This window comes from Puma concolor, chromosome A3 (assembly GCF_028749965.1).
Source record: "Puma concolor isolate L17-30 chromosome A3, mPumCon1.1.hap2, whole genome shotgun sequence".
Classification (NCBI taxonomy): domain Eukaryota; kingdom Metazoa; phylum Chordata; class Mammalia; order Carnivora; family Felidae; genus Puma; species Puma concolor.
The window spans coordinates 80,396,681-80,418,387 of record NC_141669.1 but is presented as its reverse complement, the minus strand read 5'-3'; the positions used below and the strand labels follow the sequence as shown (position 1 = coordinate 80,418,387).

General features: G+C 34.8%; 1 protein-coding gene across 11 annotated transcripts in view; it reads left to right on the top strand.

Annotated features, from left to right (window-relative positions):
* Positions 1 to 21,707, top strand: part of TSGA10 (testis specific 10) — a 166,415-nt gene that overhangs the window by 31,005 nt on the left and 113,703 nt on the right. For all 11 annotated transcript variants that reach the window (XR_015249274.1, XM_086701297.1, XM_086701296.1 and 8 more), the window contains 3 exons: positions 3,099 to 3,269; positions 3,354 to 3,431; positions 4,376 to 4,527. Coding sequence is in view for 10 of the 11 variants with exons in the window: in XM_086701297.1 (XP_086557423.1) it covers positions 3,099 to 3,269; positions 3,354 to 3,431; positions 4,376 to 4,527 (401 nt within the window). In the remaining variant the exon portion in view is untranslated. The remainder of the gene's footprint in view (positions 1 to 3,098; positions 3,270 to 3,353; positions 3,432 to 4,375; positions 4,528 to 21,707) is intronic.

The window sequence follows — 21,707 nt, the reverse complement described above, 5'->3', positions numbered from 1 at the left end:
TATAACTTTTGCATATAACTATATACAGTATAACTTTTACTTTTGGACGCAGAAATTTGAATATCATTATTTTCACTTATTATACATATTTTGAAATCTTTTGCTTTTTTTTAATCATTAAAGAACATAAAAAACATTCTCAGCCCACAGACCTACAAAAACAGGAGGCGGGTTAGATTTGGCCTGTGAGCTTTATGTAGTTTGCCAACTTCTTGAGTACATGGTAGAAGCTCTTCAATGGGTCTTACACAGATTTATACTTTGCTTTATAAGCACCGGCAATCTGGTTATTTTTAGAGAAGAAATGACCAAAGCCACATTTTTACAATTTTAACCTGTTAACAATTTTATATTATTTTTTTTCATAATCTGTTATCTTTTTATATAACAATTTTTCTTTCAAGAGAATTGGAGGAAGGAGAAACTGTGGACTTTTTAGAAGGCTGTGAAAGCAGTCTGTTCATGAGGCATTAAGAACTAATCTGGCCAGTGGTGGTGGCAGGGGTGGGAGGTGCCTGGGTAGCTTAGCTGGTTGAGCGGCCATCTCTTGGTTTCAGCTCAGGTTATGATCTCACAGTTCATGAGTTCAAGCCCTGTGTTGGGCTCTGTGCTGATAGTGCGGAGCCTGCTTGGGATTCTCTGTCTCCCTCTCTCTCTGCCCCTCCCCGCTCATGCTCTTTGTCTCTCTCAAAATAAATAAACCTAAACAAAGAAACACAAAGTAAGTTAGGGTGCTATCTGTTGAAATAAGGATAGAGGCAGGTGTAAAAGACACTATAAAGGAAACCTTGAGAAGATTTGGTTTTAGCAAAAAGAGGGGATGAATGGAACTGACTGAAATTCTTTTTTGTTTTTTAATTTTTTTTTAACGTATTATTTTTACTTTTGAGAGAGAGACACAGAGTGCAAGCAGAAAAGGGGTAGAGAGACACACACACACACAGAATCTGAAGCAGGCTCTAGCCCCTGAGCTATCAGCACAGAGCCTGATGCGGAGCTCGAATTCACAAACTCTGAGATCATGACCTGAGCCAAGGTTGGACACTTAACTGACTGAGCCACCCAGGTGCCCCAAGACTGAAATTCTTTTTTGAATGACTGAAGAACTGTGGTAGTAGAAAAAGAAATAGTAAAGCCATTGGTGACTTGAGGGAAAAAATGTGTTGGTTTCAGACAGATGGAGTAAGATGATGGTTGTACATTCAGAAAGTAATTGCATTCAGGCAGAAAGAAACGTGGGACTGGAGTGGGGAGAGAGGTAAGAGCTGAATATCTAGATGGGTAATTCATCTGCTTAGAGGTAAGTTTTGGGCCTTCAGAGTGGATGAGGTCTCTGAATGAGAAAGCTATAGAGGAACAGAGAAGTCAAGATGTTATGTTTGGACATTTTATTTAATTGGTAGAGGAGCTTTGAAAGAGATAAAGACAGAAAACTAAGGTAGAACAATATTAAGCCCAAGAGAGGAAAGAATCTCAAAGAGTGTGTTAAAGACAATGTCAAATGTTGCCAAATATCAAAAACAGGAGCTGAGGAAATGCCATTTGGTGAGGTCATTAGATGAAATTCTGCAAAATGGTAGGTATAGGAGCCAGGTTACACTGGAATGGGAGAGTAGGTGCTGAAGAACAGGCAATGGGTACAGACCATGGTGCTTAAAAAAAATTATATGCCAATGCAAAAGAGATAACAGGATGGTAAGTGGGCAGCAAGATTTAGTGACAGTTTTTCGTGATATGGGAGCCTTGTGCCATGGCTGAAGGCAGGGGAGAAAGAGCTAGTGGAGAGGGTGCTATTCAAAGTGAGAGGAAATAATTAAATAGTTGTGTCTTGAACAAGGCAGGGCTAGGGATGTCAACCCTCCTGCACAGTTGGAGATCTAAGTTTTGACTTCCCCAAAACTTAATTACTAATAATCTACTGTTGACCAGAAGCTTTACCAATAACACAAAATCAACTAACATCTCTTATATATGTACATATATATATATATATGTATGTACATATTGTGTGTACATATATATATACACATACATTTATGTACATATATTGTGTATATATATACACACAATGTTATTAAGAAAATCATAAGGAGGAGAAAATACATTTATAGTACTATACTGTATTTATTGAAAAAAATCTGTGTATAAGTGGACCTTTGTATCAATTCAAACCCATGTTGTTCATGGGTTAACTGTAATTGAGTCAGGAGTATCTTAGAAGACATTTCAGGAGATGAGGTCCAGGATTCTGGTGAAGTCTTAGCTGTGGAAATTGGGAGGTAATACATCTTCCTCTGAGACTTGGAGACCAGCTGAATAGGTAGCAATCAAAATCAAGAGGAAGGAAGATTAGGGATTTGAGCAGCAAAGTAGGAGATGAAATTATCTTTAGGTGTGGAATAGGTTTGGGACCTGAGGGTGGTTGAACAAGTGTGTGAGAGTATGTCGGGTTGTTGGTAAGGATTGATGGGCCTTTCTTTCAGGGTAAAAGTAGCCAGAACATGGAAATGGCTTATATATTTTTGTAGAGAAAGACAGGAACACTAATATTTATTAAAATTGTATTCTACCTGGGAGTGCCTGGGTGGCTCACTCAGTTAAGCATCTGACTCTTGATTTTGGCTTAGGTCATGATCTCACAGTCATGAGATCAAGTCCAGAGTCAGGCTCTTCTCTGGGTGTAGAGTCTTCTTGACAGGCTCCCTCTCCCTCTGCCCCTTCCCCTCAAAACAAAAACAAAACCAAAAACAAATACAACTGTATTCTACCTGAATTTTGCTGAATTCAAATTTATATCACAAAATGGATGTAGTAATACATATCTATTTCTTAGTAAAACATTCTGTCTTGCATTGACTGCCTCTAAATTAATTTTAAAAAATTTTTGGCAAAAATATTATAAACCAAACTTCTAATTATACATTCACTTGCATTTTTGGACATCATTTGAGTTTATTTGTATAAATTCATTAAAAAACATTATCCTGTTGTATGCATTTTTATATATGGTTTGTATTTTAACTGGCTGGATATAAGATAGCTATATTTATGTCTATTCCAAAGCTTTGTTAAATAGAAGTCTTGCATTTAAATAATAGGCACAGGAAGAAATTGCCCGACTTCGACGAGAAATGATGAAAAACTGTAAGTCTCCTAAATCAACAACAGCACATGCCATCCTCCGACGGGTGGAGACTGAAAGAGATGTGGCCTTCACTGATTTACGGAGAATGACCACAGAACGAGATAGCCTGAGGGAAAGGCTAAAGGTTTGGACGAATTTTATCTGTGTGACCATTTGTGAAACATAGTGCAGCAACATTGAAAACATGTTTTGTTTTTTTTTTTAACAGATTGCCCAAGAGACAGCATTTAATGAGAAGGCTCACTTGGAACAAAGGATAGAGGAGCTGGAGTGTACAGTTCATAACGTAAAGAAACATCACTGTTGTGCTTTTGGCTATAAACTGTCAGTGGCTTCCCCCTTTCTCTTTTTTCCTATGTTCAGAGAGGTTCTTTCATTTTTCTAAGACAGTGTTTGTAGTCCTAAAATATTTAAGGTGGTATGTATGGTATAAATTATCACCTTCTCATTGTTTATTTTCTTCCAAAAAAATATGTAAGTAAAGTTTTTTGTGTTAGGTTGCAAAGTGTGTTCCTTAAAAAAAAAACAACAACCCATTAGGGATGCATTCTCAGGGATGTTAGCAACTTTCTCATCTCCCTATTTCATTAAAGATAACATTTCCAGATACAGAGAAACTGGCTTATTCTACCTAAAGAGTAGCTAAGGTAGAGAAAATTATTATGGAATGAAAATTAATGAGAATAATATATTTAAACAATTTAAATGTGAAGCATCACTTTTTTACTAGTCAAGGATTCGAGATGCTATGAATATATATTTGATATGTTATGACTATATAAACAATTAGAGAAAGTTGCTTTTCTGTTACCAGGTTTAATTGAATATATTTATAAATTTGTCAATGTTGTTATAAAGAGAAAGAAAAAGCATTACTCAGGAGAGGAAAACATTTTTTTTCATAATTCCACTTTATATGTGTATCTTATTAATGTTGAACAACAAATAAATCTTTTTGCAAATAAGATACATATGCTACATTCAAAATGAACCAGATTGAACATATAGATACATATACTGTGATAGGCATTATGCACAGGCCGTGCGGTGGCTTATTCTTGTTCCTGCTCCACAATACCTTGTCCATACAGCCTCCCACAATATTCAGGTCTCATCTGATCATCTCCTAGTGTAAATCTTGTCATATGCCACAGTTTGTACAAAGAGAGGATGTCTCTTTTGGAAGATTTTGTTAGTGATGGCAGTAACCTTGTCATTCTACTTGTATAGCTTGATGATGAACGTATGGAGCAAATGTCAAACATGACTTTGATGAAGGAAACCATAACCACTGTGGAAAAAGAAATGAAATCACTAGCAAGGAAGGCAATGGATACAGAAAGTGAACTTGGAAGACAAAAGGCAGAGAATAATTCTTTGAGGTAAACTAAATTACCTTTAAACAAGTAGTTTACTAGATCTGTTTTTATAGTGTATTTTATAATGATAATTAAGTTATTTGTTGACTTTAATTTCTGAGAGGATTATTATGAAGCAATTGTAGAAACCTCAGCACACATTAAATGATTTTTCCCAAGATCACTTACAGACTAGTAATGCCATATTTAACTAGGAATCAAACTTCCAGTAATCTTCATCTTACATTTGCATAAAGCCTTAATATTTAACTGACATAGCTTTTACAAAGTCCTTCTGGGTATAGAGCATATTTGACTTTGGTGTTTGAATGTGTAAGAACATGTATTGGAACTTCTGTTAATTGAAGTCCACGTGGGTACTTAGCCCTTCCTATATACTGACTGGTATGGTAGCAAAAGATATGCTAAAGTTGGTGATGGGCATCGAGGAGGGCACCTGTTGGGATGAGCACTGGGTGTTGTATGGAAACCAATTTGACAATAATTTCATATTAAAAATAAAAAAGGGGAATAAGTTTTTGAAGACCTCCATGTTAGGAATTTTACTTTTAGTATCTGCTGATGTGAAAAATAGAGTTTTACAGATTCAGTAATGTTGAATTGCAGTGTGTCTGTGAATATTTGAAAAATAGTTGTTCACAGGAGTGTGAAATATATTTTTAAGTCTACAGATAATTCTTGGTTCACATAAGAGTTCCAAGAGTCTCCTGTTTGATCTTTCAAGGGTCTGTGGTACATATTTTTACACCACTTGTCAGGATAGATAATCACTCAAATTTTTTCCATTCATTCATTCATTCATTCAATCATTCATTCATGGGTCTGTAGTACATATGTTGAAATCACTTGTCAGGATAGATAATCACTCAAATTTTTTTCATTCATTCATTCACTCATTCATTCATTTACTTTAAAGTTTATTTATTTATTTTGAGAGAGACAGAGAGCAAGCGGAGGAGGGGCAGAGAAAGGGGGATAGAGGATCCAAGGCAGGGTCTGTGCTGAGAGCAGGGAGACCAATGTGGGGCTTAAACTCACAAACCACGAGATTATGACCTGAGCCGAAGTCAGACACTTAACCAACTAAGCCACCCAGGTGCCCCTCGCTTCATTTATTTTTTAATTTCCTGTTTAAAAGGATATTGCAGACTTGGGTAAAATAAAAATAATAAAATAAGATGACAACAACAAAGAAAACCTTGGAAAATAGAGAAAAGGGTAAAGAAAATTTAAATCATCCATGATTCTGTAACTCATTGAAAACTATCATTAATATAGGTCTCTTTCTAATCAGAAATATTTCCATCCATATTATATAAAATTTCTGTGCAATTGATGTTGGCCAGTTTCATTTAATTGTATATCATAAGCATTTTCCTGTGTCATTAAAAGTTCCTTGAAAGTAGTTTATTAAAATATTCTAACAGATAGAAGTACAATACTTCTGAGGGTTTTTGCATACACTTGTTTTCTTTTAACAGTGTTATTAGAGTCTAATTGACATACATACAGTAAACTGCACATATTTTTAAAAGTGTTTAGCTTGTTTTGACATATGTATATACCTGTAGCACAGTCAAGATAGTGGCCTTATCCATCATTCCCAAAAGTTTCCTCCTGGCCCTCTGTAACCTCTAACTTATTCTGCCAATCTCTGGATGACCACTGATTTGTTTTCTGTTATAGAGATTTGTTTGGATTTTCTAAAATGGTATATAAATAAAATCATGTAGTATATATTCTTTTATTGGGCTGCCTTCCCTCAGCATAATTATTTTGAAATTTATGTTATATAATCAATAGTTTATTCCATTGTATGAATAAACCTCATGGACATTTTGGTTGGTTCCAGTTTTGGACTATAAAAAATAAAACTTTCATGTACAATCTTATACAAGTCTTTGTATGGACATAAGCTTTTATTTTTCTTGGATAAATACCTAAGAGTATAGTGACTGAGTCTTGTGATGTTTATATGTTTAACTTTTAAAGAAACCATTAAACTGCTTTCCAAAGTGGTTGTATTATTTTATTTTACATTTGTACCAGTAGTGTATAAGTGTTCCAGGTGTTACATAGCCTCACCAACACTTGGTGTGCATTATCTTTTTAATCTTTAACATTCTATTAGGTAGGTTTTATGGTTTTAATTTGCCTTCCGTAATAACCAATGATTTTGAGCATCTGTACATGTGCTTACATGCCATACATTTGTCTTCTTTAGTGTCTGTTCAATCTTTTGCACACTTTTATTGAATTTAAATTACTATCAAGTTGTAAAAGTCCTTTCTATATTGTAAGTCCTGCGTCACATGTATTTTGCAAATATTTTCTCCCAGCCTGTGGCTTGCCTTTTTATTAAGTGTCTTTTAATGAGCAAATGTTTTTCATTTTGATTAAGTGAAGTTTGTTGATTTTTTAAAAATTTTATCCAGCTTTTTGTATTCTTTTAAAGAAATTGTTATCAGGGCTAAGGTAATATTTTTCTTCTGTGTTTTATTCTAGCAGTTTAACAGTAAAATTTAACATTTAAATCTGTGATCCATTTCAAAGTTTTTATGTTTAGTACACAGGATATAAATCAAAGTTCACTTTTTTTTTTTGCATAATGATAACCAAATGTTCCAATACCACTTTTTTGTGCCTTTGTAGAAAGTCAGTTGTCCATATATGTGTAGGTCTGTTTCTTGAAGATCTGTTTTCCTTGATGGATCTGTTTATATATCTTGATTCCAATACTACCTGCCTGATTACTTTGGTTTTATTTTTAAAGTCTTCACATTAGGTAATGTTAGTCTTTAACTTTGTTCTTTCTCAAAGTAGTTTTGGCTATTCTAGTTCCTTTGTATTTTATTTTAATTTTAGAATCAGCTTCATAGTGTATACAAAAAAAGCCTGCTTGGGAATTTGATTGGAACTGGGGGACACTGACATCTAGAATATCAAGTGTTCCCACTCATAAATACAGTGTGTCTTTCCATTCTTTACATCTTTAATTTCCCTCAGCAATGTTTTATAGTTTTTAGAGTGTTACTTCTTTTTTTGTCAGATTTATCTCTGAGTATTTCCTATTTTTTGATGCTGTTATAAATGGAAATTTAAAATTTTACTTTCTGATTTTTATTGCTTGTATATGAAAATACAGTTGTTTTTAAAGATAAACTTTGTATTTTAGAGCAGTTTTAGATTTACAGAGCAATTGTGAAGATGGTAGAGTTCCTACTTACCTCACACCCAATTTCCTCTGTTATTAATATCTTACATTAGTACATTACATTTATTACGATTAAAGAATCTATTACTTGATGCATTATTATTAACTGAAGTCCATACTTTTATTCAGATTTCCTTAGTTTTCCCCTAATGTCCTTTTTCTGTTCCAGGGTCTCATCCAGGACACTACATTACATTTAGTTGTCATGTCTCCTTAGGCTTCTCTTGGCTATGACAGTCTCAGACTTTCCTTGTTTTTGATGACCTTGACAGTTTTGAAGAGTACTGATCAGGTATTTTGTGGAATGTCTCTCAATTGGGATTTGTCTTCTGTTTTTCTCATGATTAGACTGAGTAATATGTTTTTGAGAGAAAGGTCACAAAAGTAAAATGCCATTTTAGGGTACATATATATCCAGGGTATCATGGGTACATATTATCAATATGATTTATTCCTGTTGATTTTGATCTTTATCACCTCACTGAGGAATTGTGCGCCTTTTCAAGAATGTCATATAATTGAAATCATACAGTATACAACCTTTTCAGACCAGCTTCTTTCACTTAGCAATGTGCATTTTAGGTTCGTTTGTGTTTTTTCATAACTGGATAGCTCATTTCTTCTTATCATTGATGTAGGTACCACAGTGTGTTTATTCATGCACCTATTGAAGGATGTCTTGGTTGCTTTCAGTTTTTGGCAATTATGAATAAAGCTGCTGTAAACTTTCATGTGTAGGTTTTTGTGTGGACATAGGTTTTCAAATCAGTAAATACCTAGGGGAATAATTGCTGAATTGTTGAGTAAATCTGTATTTAGCTTTATAAGAAACTGCCCAACTCTTTCAAAGTGACTGTACTATTTTGTATTCTCACCAGCAATGAGTGAGAGTTTCTGTTGCTCCATATCCTTATCAGCATTTGATATTGTCAGATTTTTGTATGTTAGCCATTTAATAGGTATAATAACTATGTAGCAATATCTCATTGTTTTAATTTCCAATTCACTAATGACAAATGATGTGGAGCATCTTTTCATATTGTTACTTGCCATCTGTATCTTTTCTTTGATAAGGTATCTGTTTACGTATTTTGCCAATTTTTCAATTGTTTTGTTTGTTTGCTTACTATTGAATTTTAAGAATCCTTTGAATACATGTTGTTATCAGATATGTGATTTGCAAATATCTTCTCCCTATCTGTGCCTTGTCTTTTCATTCTTTTAAAAGTGTCTTTTGTAAAGCAGAAATTTTAAATTTTGATAAAGTTCAACTTACTTTTTTATTTCATGGATAGTATTTTTGGTGTTTAATGTGTTTAAAAACACATAACCAAACCCAAGTGCACATATTTTTCTCTTGTGTTTTCTTCTAGAAGTTGTATAGTTTTGCATTTCATGCTTAAAGTCAGTGATCTATGTTGAGTTAATTTTTGTGAAAGATATACTCAGTTCACTTAAATGGCATATGGATGTCTTAAAATTGTTCCAGCACCATTTGTTGAAAGACTGCCCTTTGTGTGTTGTCTTTGATCCTTTGTCAAAGATCAGTTGCTTATATTTGTGTGGACCTATTTCTGGGATCTCCATTGTGTTCCATTGATATATTTTGTTTATTTTGCCAAACCATGCTGTTTTGATTATTATTGCGTTATTGTAAGTCTTGAAACTAGGTATTGTGAATCCTCCAACTTTCTTGTCGCCAATAGTGTATTGACTATTCTTGGTCTTTTGCCTTTCCATGTAAAATTTAGAATCAGTTTCTCTGATTCTACAATAAATATTTATAAAATAGCTTTCTGAGATTTTAATTGGGTTTGCATTGAATCTGTAGATCAAGTTGGGGAAAACTGACATCTTTATTTTATTTTATTTTTATTTTTTAATTCTTTTGAGAGAGGGGAGTGAGGGAGGGGCAGAGAGAGTCAGGGAGAAAAAGAATCTTAAGCAGGCTCCATGCCCACCATGGAGCCCAGCACGGGGCTTGATCTCACGACTGTGAGATCATGACCTGAGCCGAAATCACAAGTTGAACACTCAACCCACTGAGCCACCCAGGTGCTCCACAACTGACATCTTAATATGGGATGTTTCAATCCATGAACATGGAATATTTATCCATGTGTTTAGATCTTTGATTTCTTTCATCATTGTTTTACAGTTCTCTGCCTATAGATACTGTACATTAATTTTGGAAAGTTCTAGGCTGTTATTACTGAAAACATTTTTTATTTAAAAATTTTTTTTAACATTTATTTATTTTTGAGACAGAGAGAGAGAGAGCATGAACAGGGGAGGGTCAGAGAAAGAGGGAGACACAGAATCTGAAACAGGCTCCAGGCTCTGAGCTGTCAGCACAGAGCCCGACACGGGGCTCAAACTCACAGACCGCGAGATCATGACCTGAGCCAAAGTCGGACGCTTAATTGACTGAGCCACCCAGGCGCCCTACTTAAAATATTTTTAAAATTGAAGTGTAGTTGATATGTATTAGTTTTAGGTGTGTAACAGTGATTCGACAATTTATATACATTATGAAATGTTCGCCACAACAAGTGTAGTTTCCATGGATCACTGTACAGTTATTACAGTATTATTGACTATATTCCCTATGCCGTACTTTTCATCCCCATGACTTATTTTATAATTATTTCAAATATTTCTTATGCTCTTATTCTCTTGTTTTTTCTCCTTTTGGTATTTCAATTATACCCACAGTTCTTGGATGTTCTGTTGTTTTGTTTTTTTTTTCTTTTTCATTTCGCATTTTAGTTTCGGAAGTTTTATTGACCTGTTTTCGAGCTCAATGATTTATGCTTGACTGTGTCTAATCTGCTGATGAGACCATCAAAGATATTCTTCATTTTTGTCACAATAATTTACTATCTAGCATTTCATTTTGTTTCTCTCAGGTTTTCATCTGTTTGTGTTACCCACCTATTACTACATATTGTCTACTTTTTCCATTAATCTCCTTAACTAATTAATCATAGTTATTTTAAATTTTCTGATAATTCCCATGTCTGTGCTATATCTGAGTCTGGTTTCATTCTTCAGGTTGTGTTTTTGCTTGACTTTTGGCATGCCTTGTAATTTTTTTTTGTTGAAGCCACATGTATTGGGTGTTAACTGAAGTAAATAAACCTTTAGTGTAAATGTTTATGTTAATTTGACTGGAAGTTGATCTAAGTTCAGTGTGTGTTGTAGATGCAGATGCCAGAGACTTCAAATTCCTATGTTCTGATTGTTTCTCTTTTTGACTTTAAGCTTTCTTAAGTATCCCTCCTAAGTGAGAGCTTGCATCTTGCAGCTCTTTTGCTTGTAATTCACTGTGATTATCATGGAGCACTATTAATGTGTTGGTTAGGTGAGAGGAGGGAACATGTTTTCTAATGGTATAACTTTTATTTTTTTATCCACTTATGTGAAACAGGAAGGCTAGAGAGGGTAAAGTGGGAGAAATGCCCTTCTCTAGCTGGGATAAGGCTCTGGTAAAGTCTTTTTACTTGAAGATTAAGCCTATTATGGAGAATGCTCTGGGCATATTTCATAATAATTCCTTTTCCCCTGTCAGAGTCATAAGGGGATCTTTCTCAGATCTTTACTGTGAGAACCTACTGGAATTCCTGGAGGTAAACACACTGAAGTATAGGGACCCTTCTAAGATTGTGGCCCCTAGGAGCTTCTCACTCTCATGTTAGTACAAACTCAGCTTCCAGCAATGCATCAAATTTATCATTTAAATTTCTTAACCATTTGTGATTCAGCTGGCTTTTGCTCCAGATGAGCAGATCTTGATTATTCTTTTCAGATTTTGAATTGGCAGTTTGCTCTGTAATTCACTCTTCTAATGTGTCAGAGCAAGTCTTTGATTTTCATTTTGTTCATCTTTTTGTTCTTATAACAATGGAAATGACAGTTTCTAAGCTCCTTATTTGTCAGAGTTGAAATCAGAAGTCCTACAATTGATTTTTGTATATTTATCTGGTATTTTACAACTTTGCTAAATTTACATTTTGGTTCGAGTGGCCTTTTTGTAGAATCTGGTTAATTTTCTACATAGACACTTAGAGCATCTGCAAATAAAGACAGTTTTACATGCTTAGTCTGCATGCTTTTTTGTTTGTTTGTTTTGTTTTCTGTTTCTTATTGCATTGGCTAGAATACTAACAGTGTTCAGTAGAAATGGTGAAGTAGACATCCTTGTCTTGTTCCACATCGTAGGGGGAAGCATTTAGACTCTCAACAGTTAGTATGATGTTAGCTGTATGTTTTTCATAGATGTCTTCTATCAGGTTGAAGAAGTTTCCTTTTATTCTCAGATTACTGAGAACTTTTTTTTCAGGAATAGATGTGCTTTGTCAAATCGGTCAGGATATATTATACTTTTTATAGATTACTGTTGTACATTAACTAATGTTTTGTTTGAGATATTTACATTTATTTTTATAATTGATTTTGGCCAATAACTTGCCTTTCTTAGGACTACTTAAAATCAATTTGTTATCAATGTCATGTAAACCTTATAATAATCTTCTCAATTCATTTTGTCTTCTTTTATTACCTTGAAGAATTTGAATAATATTAGAGTTTTAGTACTTAACCAATGAAGCCTTTTGGGCCCAACTTTTTTTTTTTTTGAGGGAAGGATTTATTTTATTTGTTTAATGGATAAAGAAACAATTAGAAGTTTCTTCTTATGCCATTCAATAGATACTTTTGAGGCATTAGTTCACTTTCTCTAAATTTTAAAACATTTTTTGAATAATTTTGTTTACAATATCCTATGAACATTTTAATGTCTACAGAATCTGTAGTGATTTCCTCTTTTTTAGTCTGTTGTCATTAGTCTTTTCAAAGGACTAACATTTGCTTTGGTGATCCTCATTAAGTTTTGTTCTTTATTGTCTCTATTTTCTTTAGATTTATTTTTAAGTTTTTCAGACAAATGCTTATATTATTACTTTTCAGCTTTATTTCTGATATAAACATTTAAAGCCATAAGTTTTCCTCAAGATACTTATTTGAATGTATCCTGTAAGTTTTGTTATGTACTTTTGAAATGTTTTCCAGTTTTCCATCATTACTTCTTGATCTATTGGTTGTTTAAAAGTGTGATTTTAAGTATCCAAAAACATAATGAATTTTCACTTATCTTTGATTGACTTCTTGCTAATTACATTGCTTCGCAGAACATACTGTTAGATTTCAAATTTCTTTCTTTTTTTTTTTAAACTCTTTTTTTTTTTCAACGTTTATTTATTTTTGGGACAGAGAGAGACAGAGCATGAACGGGGGAGGGGCAGAGAGAGAGGGAGACACAGAATCAGAAACATGCTCCAGGCTCTGAGCCGTCAGCCCAGAGCCCGACGCGGGGCTCGAACTCACGAACTGCAAGATCGTGACCTGGCTGAAGTCGGACGCTTAACTGACTGCGCCACCCAGGCGCCCCATCAAATTTCTGAAATTTGTTGCCCTCTACTTTTATGATCAGTTTTTGGTAATTATCTGTGTATACTTAAGAAATTTGTAAAATCTGAAATAGTCTATAAATTCTGCAATACTTTTGTATTTGTCCCTTAGTTCAGATTTGTAATCATGTTATTCAGATATTACAAATTTGGACTAAATTTTGTGTCTCATTTACAGGAATTTTACTGAAAGAGTTGTCTAAACTTCTGGCTCCAGAATCTTACATTTTATTCTCTTTTAAACCTACTGTAATCTGTCTTTTCTCCCACCATTCTATGAAAACTTTTTACAAGGCAATATTTACTTTCATGTTGCTCAATTCAGTGGTTGATCCTCAATCTTCATTTTGTTTCACCTATCAGCAACATTTGACAAATATAATCAGTTGTGTTTTTAGCTACTCCTTTGGCTTCTGAGGTACCATGCTCATTTGATTTTCTTTTCATCTCTTTGGCTGTCCTGTTTCAGGCTCTTCTAGTTCATCCTCCATGACCTTGATTATCCTCAAGCTCAGTCTTACACTGCTTCTCTTCTTGTATATGTACTCATCCATCAGTGAATTCATCTAGTCTTGTGTATTTACTCTTGACTCTCAAATGTGTATCTGTAGCATGGATTTCTGTCTTGAACTCTGGACTTGAATGTACAACCACCTCCTTTTCATCTTCACTAGGATGTCTCATTGACATCTCAAAACTTAACATTTCCAAACCTGAGTTCTGCTATCCACTATCCTTCACCCTCCGACACCCACAAATTTATTCTTTCAGTCTTCCCATCTCAGCAAATGGAAAGTCTGTTCATGCAATTCTTGGCCTGAAACCTTGAAGCAATCTATGGTTTCTCCTTTCATGTATCCATATCCAATCCAGTTTGTTCTGTCTTCAAAATATACTCAAAAGCAGAGCATTTCTCATAACTTTTGTTGCAACCATGCTGGTATTGAAAGATATTTTTGCAAGGTAGAGAATTCTAAAGGTTGGGAATTATTTTTAACACTTTGATACTTTCTTTCCAGTATCTTATGACTTGCATTATTTCTGCTGAGTAGTCAAGTGTCAGCTTATTTTTTATAGATCAATATTTTGTATTTTGTAATATATTCATATCATAGTTTCGTATTTGTATGTACAAAAGGCAAAGAATTACAGAGAATCTACATAGGAGTTATGTAATCCAACTACATTCAAGTATAGTTAAAATATTGTTCCTGTTCTTTTTTGTCAGTTGATGGGAAAATTATAAGTTTTGTCCCATGTGTGAACTCCACTCACTAGAAGTTGAGTCCTAAGCACAGGTTAGCACATGTCTGGATATCTATATGTCTAAACAGGTTCCATAGTGTTTTAAGTCAAATCAGCCACAAAGAAATGGATGCATTTCTGTTTGGGTTTACCTGCTGATGAAGAAGAAAATCTCCAGTGTTTCAAAACAAGTACTCATTATCTGTGTTTCTATACGGCTTAAATGAACTTTTCTTTCTAAATAGGTATGTTTTAGTAGCAGCAGTTCTTCTATTTGGGTTTCTATGTCAGATAAATCAACAATAGTAAAAAGTTGGATTGTTTTCAGAGTATTTCCTCAAAGGAAATTAAAAAAAAGAAAAAGATCTGTGTGTCTGCATCAGAGTATCAAACATTTCTAGGAAGAATTTCTCATATAGTTGAATGATTGATAGAGCTATCTGTTAACAAAAAGTTAGTTTGGGCCTTTATGTTCAGTGATTCCAAAGACTGGTTTAGTTTGAGTTTGGTTATTTGCAACCGAAAAGATTTCAGTATTAAAATCTATTCTAGGGGCTCCTGGGTGGCTCAGTTGGTTAAGTGTCTGACTCTTGATTTTGGCTCAGGTCATGATTCCAGGGTACTTAAATATAAATCTAACAAATTATGTGTAAAATCTATATGAGGAAAACTACAAAACTAGTGAAAGAAATCAAAGAGGAACTAAATACATTGAAAAATATTCAATGTTCATGGATAGGAAAACTTAATATTTTCAAGATGTCCATTCTTCCCAACTTGTTCTGTAGATTGAATAAGTTCAAATCAAAATTGCTGCAAGTTATTTGTGGATATCAATGAACAGCTTCTTTTTTTATTTATTTTTATTTTTTATTAAATTTTTTTTTAATGTTTATTTTTGAGAGAGAGAGAGAGAAACAGAGCATGAGCAGGGGAGGGGCAGAGAGAGAGGGAGACACAGAATCCAAAGCAGGCTCCAGGCTCTGAGCTGTTAGCACAGAGCCTGACACAGGGCCTGAACTCACAAGCTGTGAGTTCATGACTGAGCTGAAGTTGGACACTCAACTGGCTGAGCCACCCAGGCACCCCAATGAACAGATTCTAAAGGTTATATGGAGAGGCAAAAGAATGGGCAACAGAAATTGAAGAAAAACTAAGTTGGAACACTGACGCTACTTGACTTCAAGACTTACTAAAAAGCTACAGTAATCAAGACAGTGTGGTATTGGTAAAAGAATAGACAAATAGATCAATGGAACAGAATAGACAGTCCAGAAATAGGCCATGTAAACATAGGCAACTGATCTTTGACAAAGGAGCAAAGGCAATATAACAGGGCAGAGATAGTCTTCTCCACAAATGGTGCTGGAACAACTAATATCCACATGCCAAAAAAAAAAAAAAAAAAAAAGCAACACAGATATCACACCCTTCAAATTAACTCAAAATGGATTGTATACCTAAATGTAAAATGCAAAACTTCAAAACCTCTAGAAGACAACAGGAGAAAATCTAGTTTTTCTTGAGTATGTTGATGACTTTTTAGATACAACACTGAAGGCACAATCCATGCAAGAAATTATTATTTGGACTTCATTAAAATGAAATACTTCTGTTCTGCAAAAGACAATGTCAAGAAAATGAGAAGCCAAGCCACAGACTGGGAAAAAATGTTTGCCAAAGGCACATCTGATAAAGAGCTATTAACCAAAACCTACAAAGAACTGTTTAAAAATTCAACAATAAGAAAACAACCCAATTAAAAAAATGGGCCAAAGACCTTAGCAGACCTCACCAAAGAAGATATACAGATGGCACATAAGCGTATGAAAAGATGTTCCACATCATAGGTCATCAGCGAAATTCAAATTAAAACAACAATGAGATTCCATTATATACTTATTAGAATAGACAAAATCTGGATCACTGACAAAAATGCTGGTGAGGACGTGGATCAATAGGAGCTCCTATTCATTGCTGGTGGGAATTCAGAATGGTACAGCCACTTTATTTGACAGTCAGTTTCTACAAAGCTAAACACAGTCTTAACATACAGCACTCCATGGTATTTACTCAAAGTAATTGAGTCTTATGTGCACACAGAAATGTGGACATGATGTTTATAGCAGCTCTAATCATAATTGCCCAAACTTGGAAGCAACCAAAATCTAGTCTAGGACTCTGGGCATTTGAAAAAACTATATATAGATAGCTGTTTAAAGTTCTGGGGTACCTGGGTGCTCCTTTGGTTAAGTGTCTGACTTTGGCTCAGGTCATGATCTTGTGGTTTGTGGGTGCGAACCCTGCATCCGGCTCTGTGCTGACATCTCAGAGCCTGGAGCCTACTTCAATTCTGTGTCTCCCTCTCTATCTGCCCCTCCCTCGCTTGTGCTCTGTCTCTTAGTCTCTCTCCCTTTCAAAAATAAATAAACATTAGCAAAATTATGAAGTTCTAAATATTTCTTGGAGGAGTTGTAAGAGTCTTTTCTGACATTAGAGTTACAAGAGTCTGCAAAAGAAGCTACTGGCTTTATATCTAAAGTTTCTATTGCTTAAATGTGTTTTAGGTGTGGGTTTATTGATCAGTGATTTAAAGATCTGATTTGATAACTTCTGATTATGTGTGTAGTTTTCCATTTTGTTTTTTGTATTAGATGGATCTCTGTTGTACAGGGGCATATGGCTATTTTGGAAAATAGATGGCTGTAATGCAATTTAACAGCATAGAAATAGCCACAGTGTACACTGGAAGGTTTTGCCAATCCTCCCGTGTGTCTTTCAGGATTCATCATTATCATATGAATTGATAGGCTCATTACATTTATACTTCTGACTTTAGTATGCATTTTATTTAAGATTAAAAAGAATCCCTATATCCAGCGCGGGGCTCAAATCCACAACCCTGAGATCAAGAGTTGCGCACTCTACCAACTGAGCCAGCCAGGCATCACTTAGCATGCATTTTTTAATGATTTTTCTCTTTAAGTAGGATTCGTACTCAGCATGGAGCCCAACACAGGGATTGAGCTCAGGACCCTAAGATCAAGACCTGAGCTGAGATCAAGAATTGGGTGCTTAACCAATTGAGCCATCCAGGTGCTCCAGCATGTGTTCAAAAAAAGTTTTTTAAATCTTTTATTTATTTTAGAGAGAGAGTGTGTGTGTGATCTTTATTTTTGAAAGAGAGAGAAAGAGAGTGCTAATGGGGGAGGAACAGAGAGAGAGGGAGACACAGAATTTGAAGCAGGCTCCAAGCTGTCAGCACAGCCTGAGGTGGGGCTTGAACCTATGAACTGGGAGATCATGACCTGAACCAAAGTTGGACACTTAACCAACTGAGCCACCCAGGTACCCCCCCCAGCATGAATTTTTAAATACTGTTTTACAAGAAAAAAAACTAAGAAAATAATCTGTCAAGGCATTTGAAAAGATTCTTCAGTTGGACTAAAGTAGAACTTCACTATATTTTCAAATATTTTCTTATTGTTGATTTATTGTACCATTCTGCAGAAAATGTTTTGTTTGTTTTGTTTTCCCCCAAATGCATGCCAAATAAAAGGTAGGATTTTGTAATAGTCAGATATTGTACAGAGAATGTTTTGTCTTAATTGTCCATGGTAGTTCTCTGCCAAAAGCTAGGTAAGTTTTTGTAATAGCACCACTGAAACCCCTTGCTGCCTTCCATGAGCCAAGGGACACAGTGATAGCTTTCCTAATGTTTTCCCAGGCAGCCAGAGTGCCCATGGTCAGAGCACTCATAGTAATTATACCCATATCAGTCTATTTTTTATCTGATTCAAACTGTTGAATATAGTTTGTCTTTTTCCTTTCTACTTACAAGGTATTCTCTATATGGCTCCTTTTAATCCACTGTCTGTTCCTAGGGGTGTGTGTGTGTGTGTGTGTGTGTGTGTGTGTGTGTGTGTGTGTAACTTATCCTTGGGTTTGGAGGATTTTTTTATTCCTAGGTGTGTGTGTGTGTGTGTGTGTTTAACTTATCCTTGGGTTTGGAGGATTTTTTTACTTCGTTGCTTGATATCTTTCAGCAGTTTTAGAGAACTCTCCACTGTTTTCATTTCAGATGTTACTTTTGCCCATTCATACTGTATTCTGAATTCTTTTCTGACCTTTCTTCTAGTTCACTCATTTCCTCTTTGACTGTGGTTGAACTTGCTGTTAAACCTTATCAGTTGAATTAATTTTGGTTTTTGCATTTTTCATTTCTGGAATTTGTATTTGACACTTTTAAAATATATATTTTCAAGTCTCTTGAGAAATCTTCAATCTTGGCTTTTTTTCTCCTTTGATATATTAAGCATAGTTGTTTTTTTTAAAGTTCTGTTTCTGATAACTCCGTTATCTTGATTCTGCATGGTTCTATTTTTATTGAGTCTATTCTTGTTATCTTTTGTTTCTCTTATTTTTTCCAGTTATGTGATGTTGTCTTCTGTGTGTCTGGTTATTTTTGACTGAGTATATAATACTGAATATGAAAATGTATAGAAATCATTTGAGACCAGAATATTGTTTTCCTCTAGAGAGGATATATGTATTTGCTTTTGTCAGAACTGAGATAATTTGAGGGGTATGTATATATATAATTTGCTTTGTCAGAACTGAGACAATTTGAATCTGGGCTTAAATCTTTTGTTTTAACTATTCAGGGTCCCAAACAAATGTGTATGTGTAGGAGACAGTGGTTTACTCAGTATTTTACCCTTTCTTGGTGGGACTTGACTCCTGTTTTTGTACCCTAACTTCTTGAAATTGTCACAGTTGCTACTCAGCTTTTCAGCTTCTTATCTACCTTTCCCTGAGTCAGAGATTTCTTTAAGGGAAAACAATTATCATATTCCAGACTTACCTATTTCTTTTTCTCTTCTCTTGTCTTCTCTTCTCAAATCTTGCTCAAGTAATTCTTCACCCCCAGCTCTCTGCTGCCACCTGCTTCCCAGCTTTCCTAGTTTGTTCTCACTGAAAGCATTGATCTGAACAGTTGAAACTGTTACTAAGTGAAGCAGAAATTTAGTCAGCACAGAGCAGGACGCGGGGCTAGAATTCATCAACCACTAGATCATGACCTGAGTCGAAGTTGGACACTCACCCAACTGAGCCACCCAGGCACCCCTCCATTTTTTTTTCTTACTCCTTTTCTTTTTTTTTCCCTGCCTTTCTGTGGGTTACTTGAACATTTTTAGAACTCCATTTTAATGTATCTGTAATACTTTCTAGTATCTCTGTATAGATATTTTCTCTGTTGGTGTAGGTATTTCATTTTACATATGTAACTCATCACAGTCTATTCATCACAGTCTATTGGTGCCACATTTATCAGTTTAAGTGTAGAAATCTTCACTCCCATTAAATCTTTTCACCTCCCCCATTTGTAATTGTCTTAATGGATACAGATTTATTTTGTTCTTCCCAGGACTTATGTTCCTTTAATATTGGTGTTTGTATTTTTCACTGGTCATTCTTTATTCTAAGATTTTATATATTTTATTAGCCATTATTTCTTTGAATATTGTGTGTATTCTATCCTGGAATTAGATGAATATTGGACCTTCTTGTTCTTTTCTTTATATTGCTTAACCTCTTCTGTATTTTTCTCTCTTTTTTTTTTTAAATTTTGTTTTTTTTTAACGTTTATTTATTTATTTTTTATTTTTTTATTTTTTATAAATTTTTTTTTTCAACGTTTTTATTTTTATTTTTGGGACAGAGAGAGACAGAGCATGAACGGGGGAGGGGCAGAGAGAGAGGGAGACACAGAATCGGAAACAGGCTCCAGGCCCTGAGCCATCAGCCCAGAGCCCCACGCGGGGCTCGAACTCACGGACCGCGAGATCGTGACCTGGCTGAAGTCGGACGCTTAACCAACTGCGCCACCCAGGCGCCCCAAACGTTTATTTATTTTTGAGACAGAGAGAGACAGAGCATGAACGGGGGAGGGTCAGAGAGAGAGGGAGACACAGAATCTGAAACAGGCTCCAGGCTCTGAGCTGTCAGCACAGAGCCCGACGCGGGGCTCGAACTCACGGACTGCGAGATCATGACCTGAGCCGAAGTCGGCCGCTTAACCGACTGAGCCACCCAGGCGCCCCTATTTTTCTCTCTTTTTATCTGTACTCTATTATAGGTAATTTCCTCTGATCTGTTTTTTTCCAGCTTACTAATTGTCTCTTCAGCTGTGTTTATTTTGTTCTTAAACTTATCTGTTGATATTGTTTCTTTTTAAAAATTTCAATGATTTTAGTTTAATTTCCTGAAGTTCTTTTAGGTTCTTTTAAAAATCTAGACTTTTTTCTTATTATATATTCTTCTATGTCTTTGTATTTAAGCACATCTGTTTTTAAGTTTCTATTTGATAATGCTATAATATGAAGTTATAGGGCTCTAATTTTGGGTTTCTTGACTCACACTAAGTTTGGGTTATTCCTTAATATGATTTTGAAATTTGGATTGGGAGCTTGTTTTCAACAGGCCTTTATCTAAGGTTTAGTTCTGTGTCTGGGTTGAGAGTATATCTTGTCAGAGAAGTTATGTGTTTATTTCTACCAAGTGTTCTAGATTATATGACCATCCTAGAACCAGATTTTATTTAGATTTCTTATTTTGATGTTAAGAATTCCCAAGGAAGACTTTTAATTGTTACTGTTATCCTGTGCCTAGTAATGGTTGACAAGCTGATTTTGTCTAGTTTGACCTTTCCACTAATAGTGTAGCTCTCATTAGCTTTACGTGGAGGATCTTAGTTCTCATACTTGTGTTGCGGACATTTCTGTCCTGATCTTCTGTTTCTGATTTAAAACATAAGACCTTAGGCTAGTGAGACAGGGAAATCCCAACCACATATAATATAACATTAGTTCATAGTCCTACTGCTCTGATTTCTCTTACAAAATAAATTTTGCTATACATTTAAAGAGATGCTCATTTTATTCAGTATGTCTAAGTGTTTTGTGTTGAGGGAACTTTCAGATTATCTAGTTTCCGTATTGCCAGAAATTATAGTCTGTTTGTTTGTTTATTGACTATGTACTTCTTGAGGATAAAGCCAGTGCCCACCTACTTCACCCTAGCTTCCTAAATGTTTGTGGAATGAAATTCTGTTCATTAAAAATTCATTAGTAATAGTTAAAAACCAAAATGAACCTAAATGTCTAATAATAGAGGAGTACTTAAATAAATGATTGTATTTACTTAGAAGGAAATGGCTATTGCTCATATAATACTTTTCATCCTTAAAAGGGTGA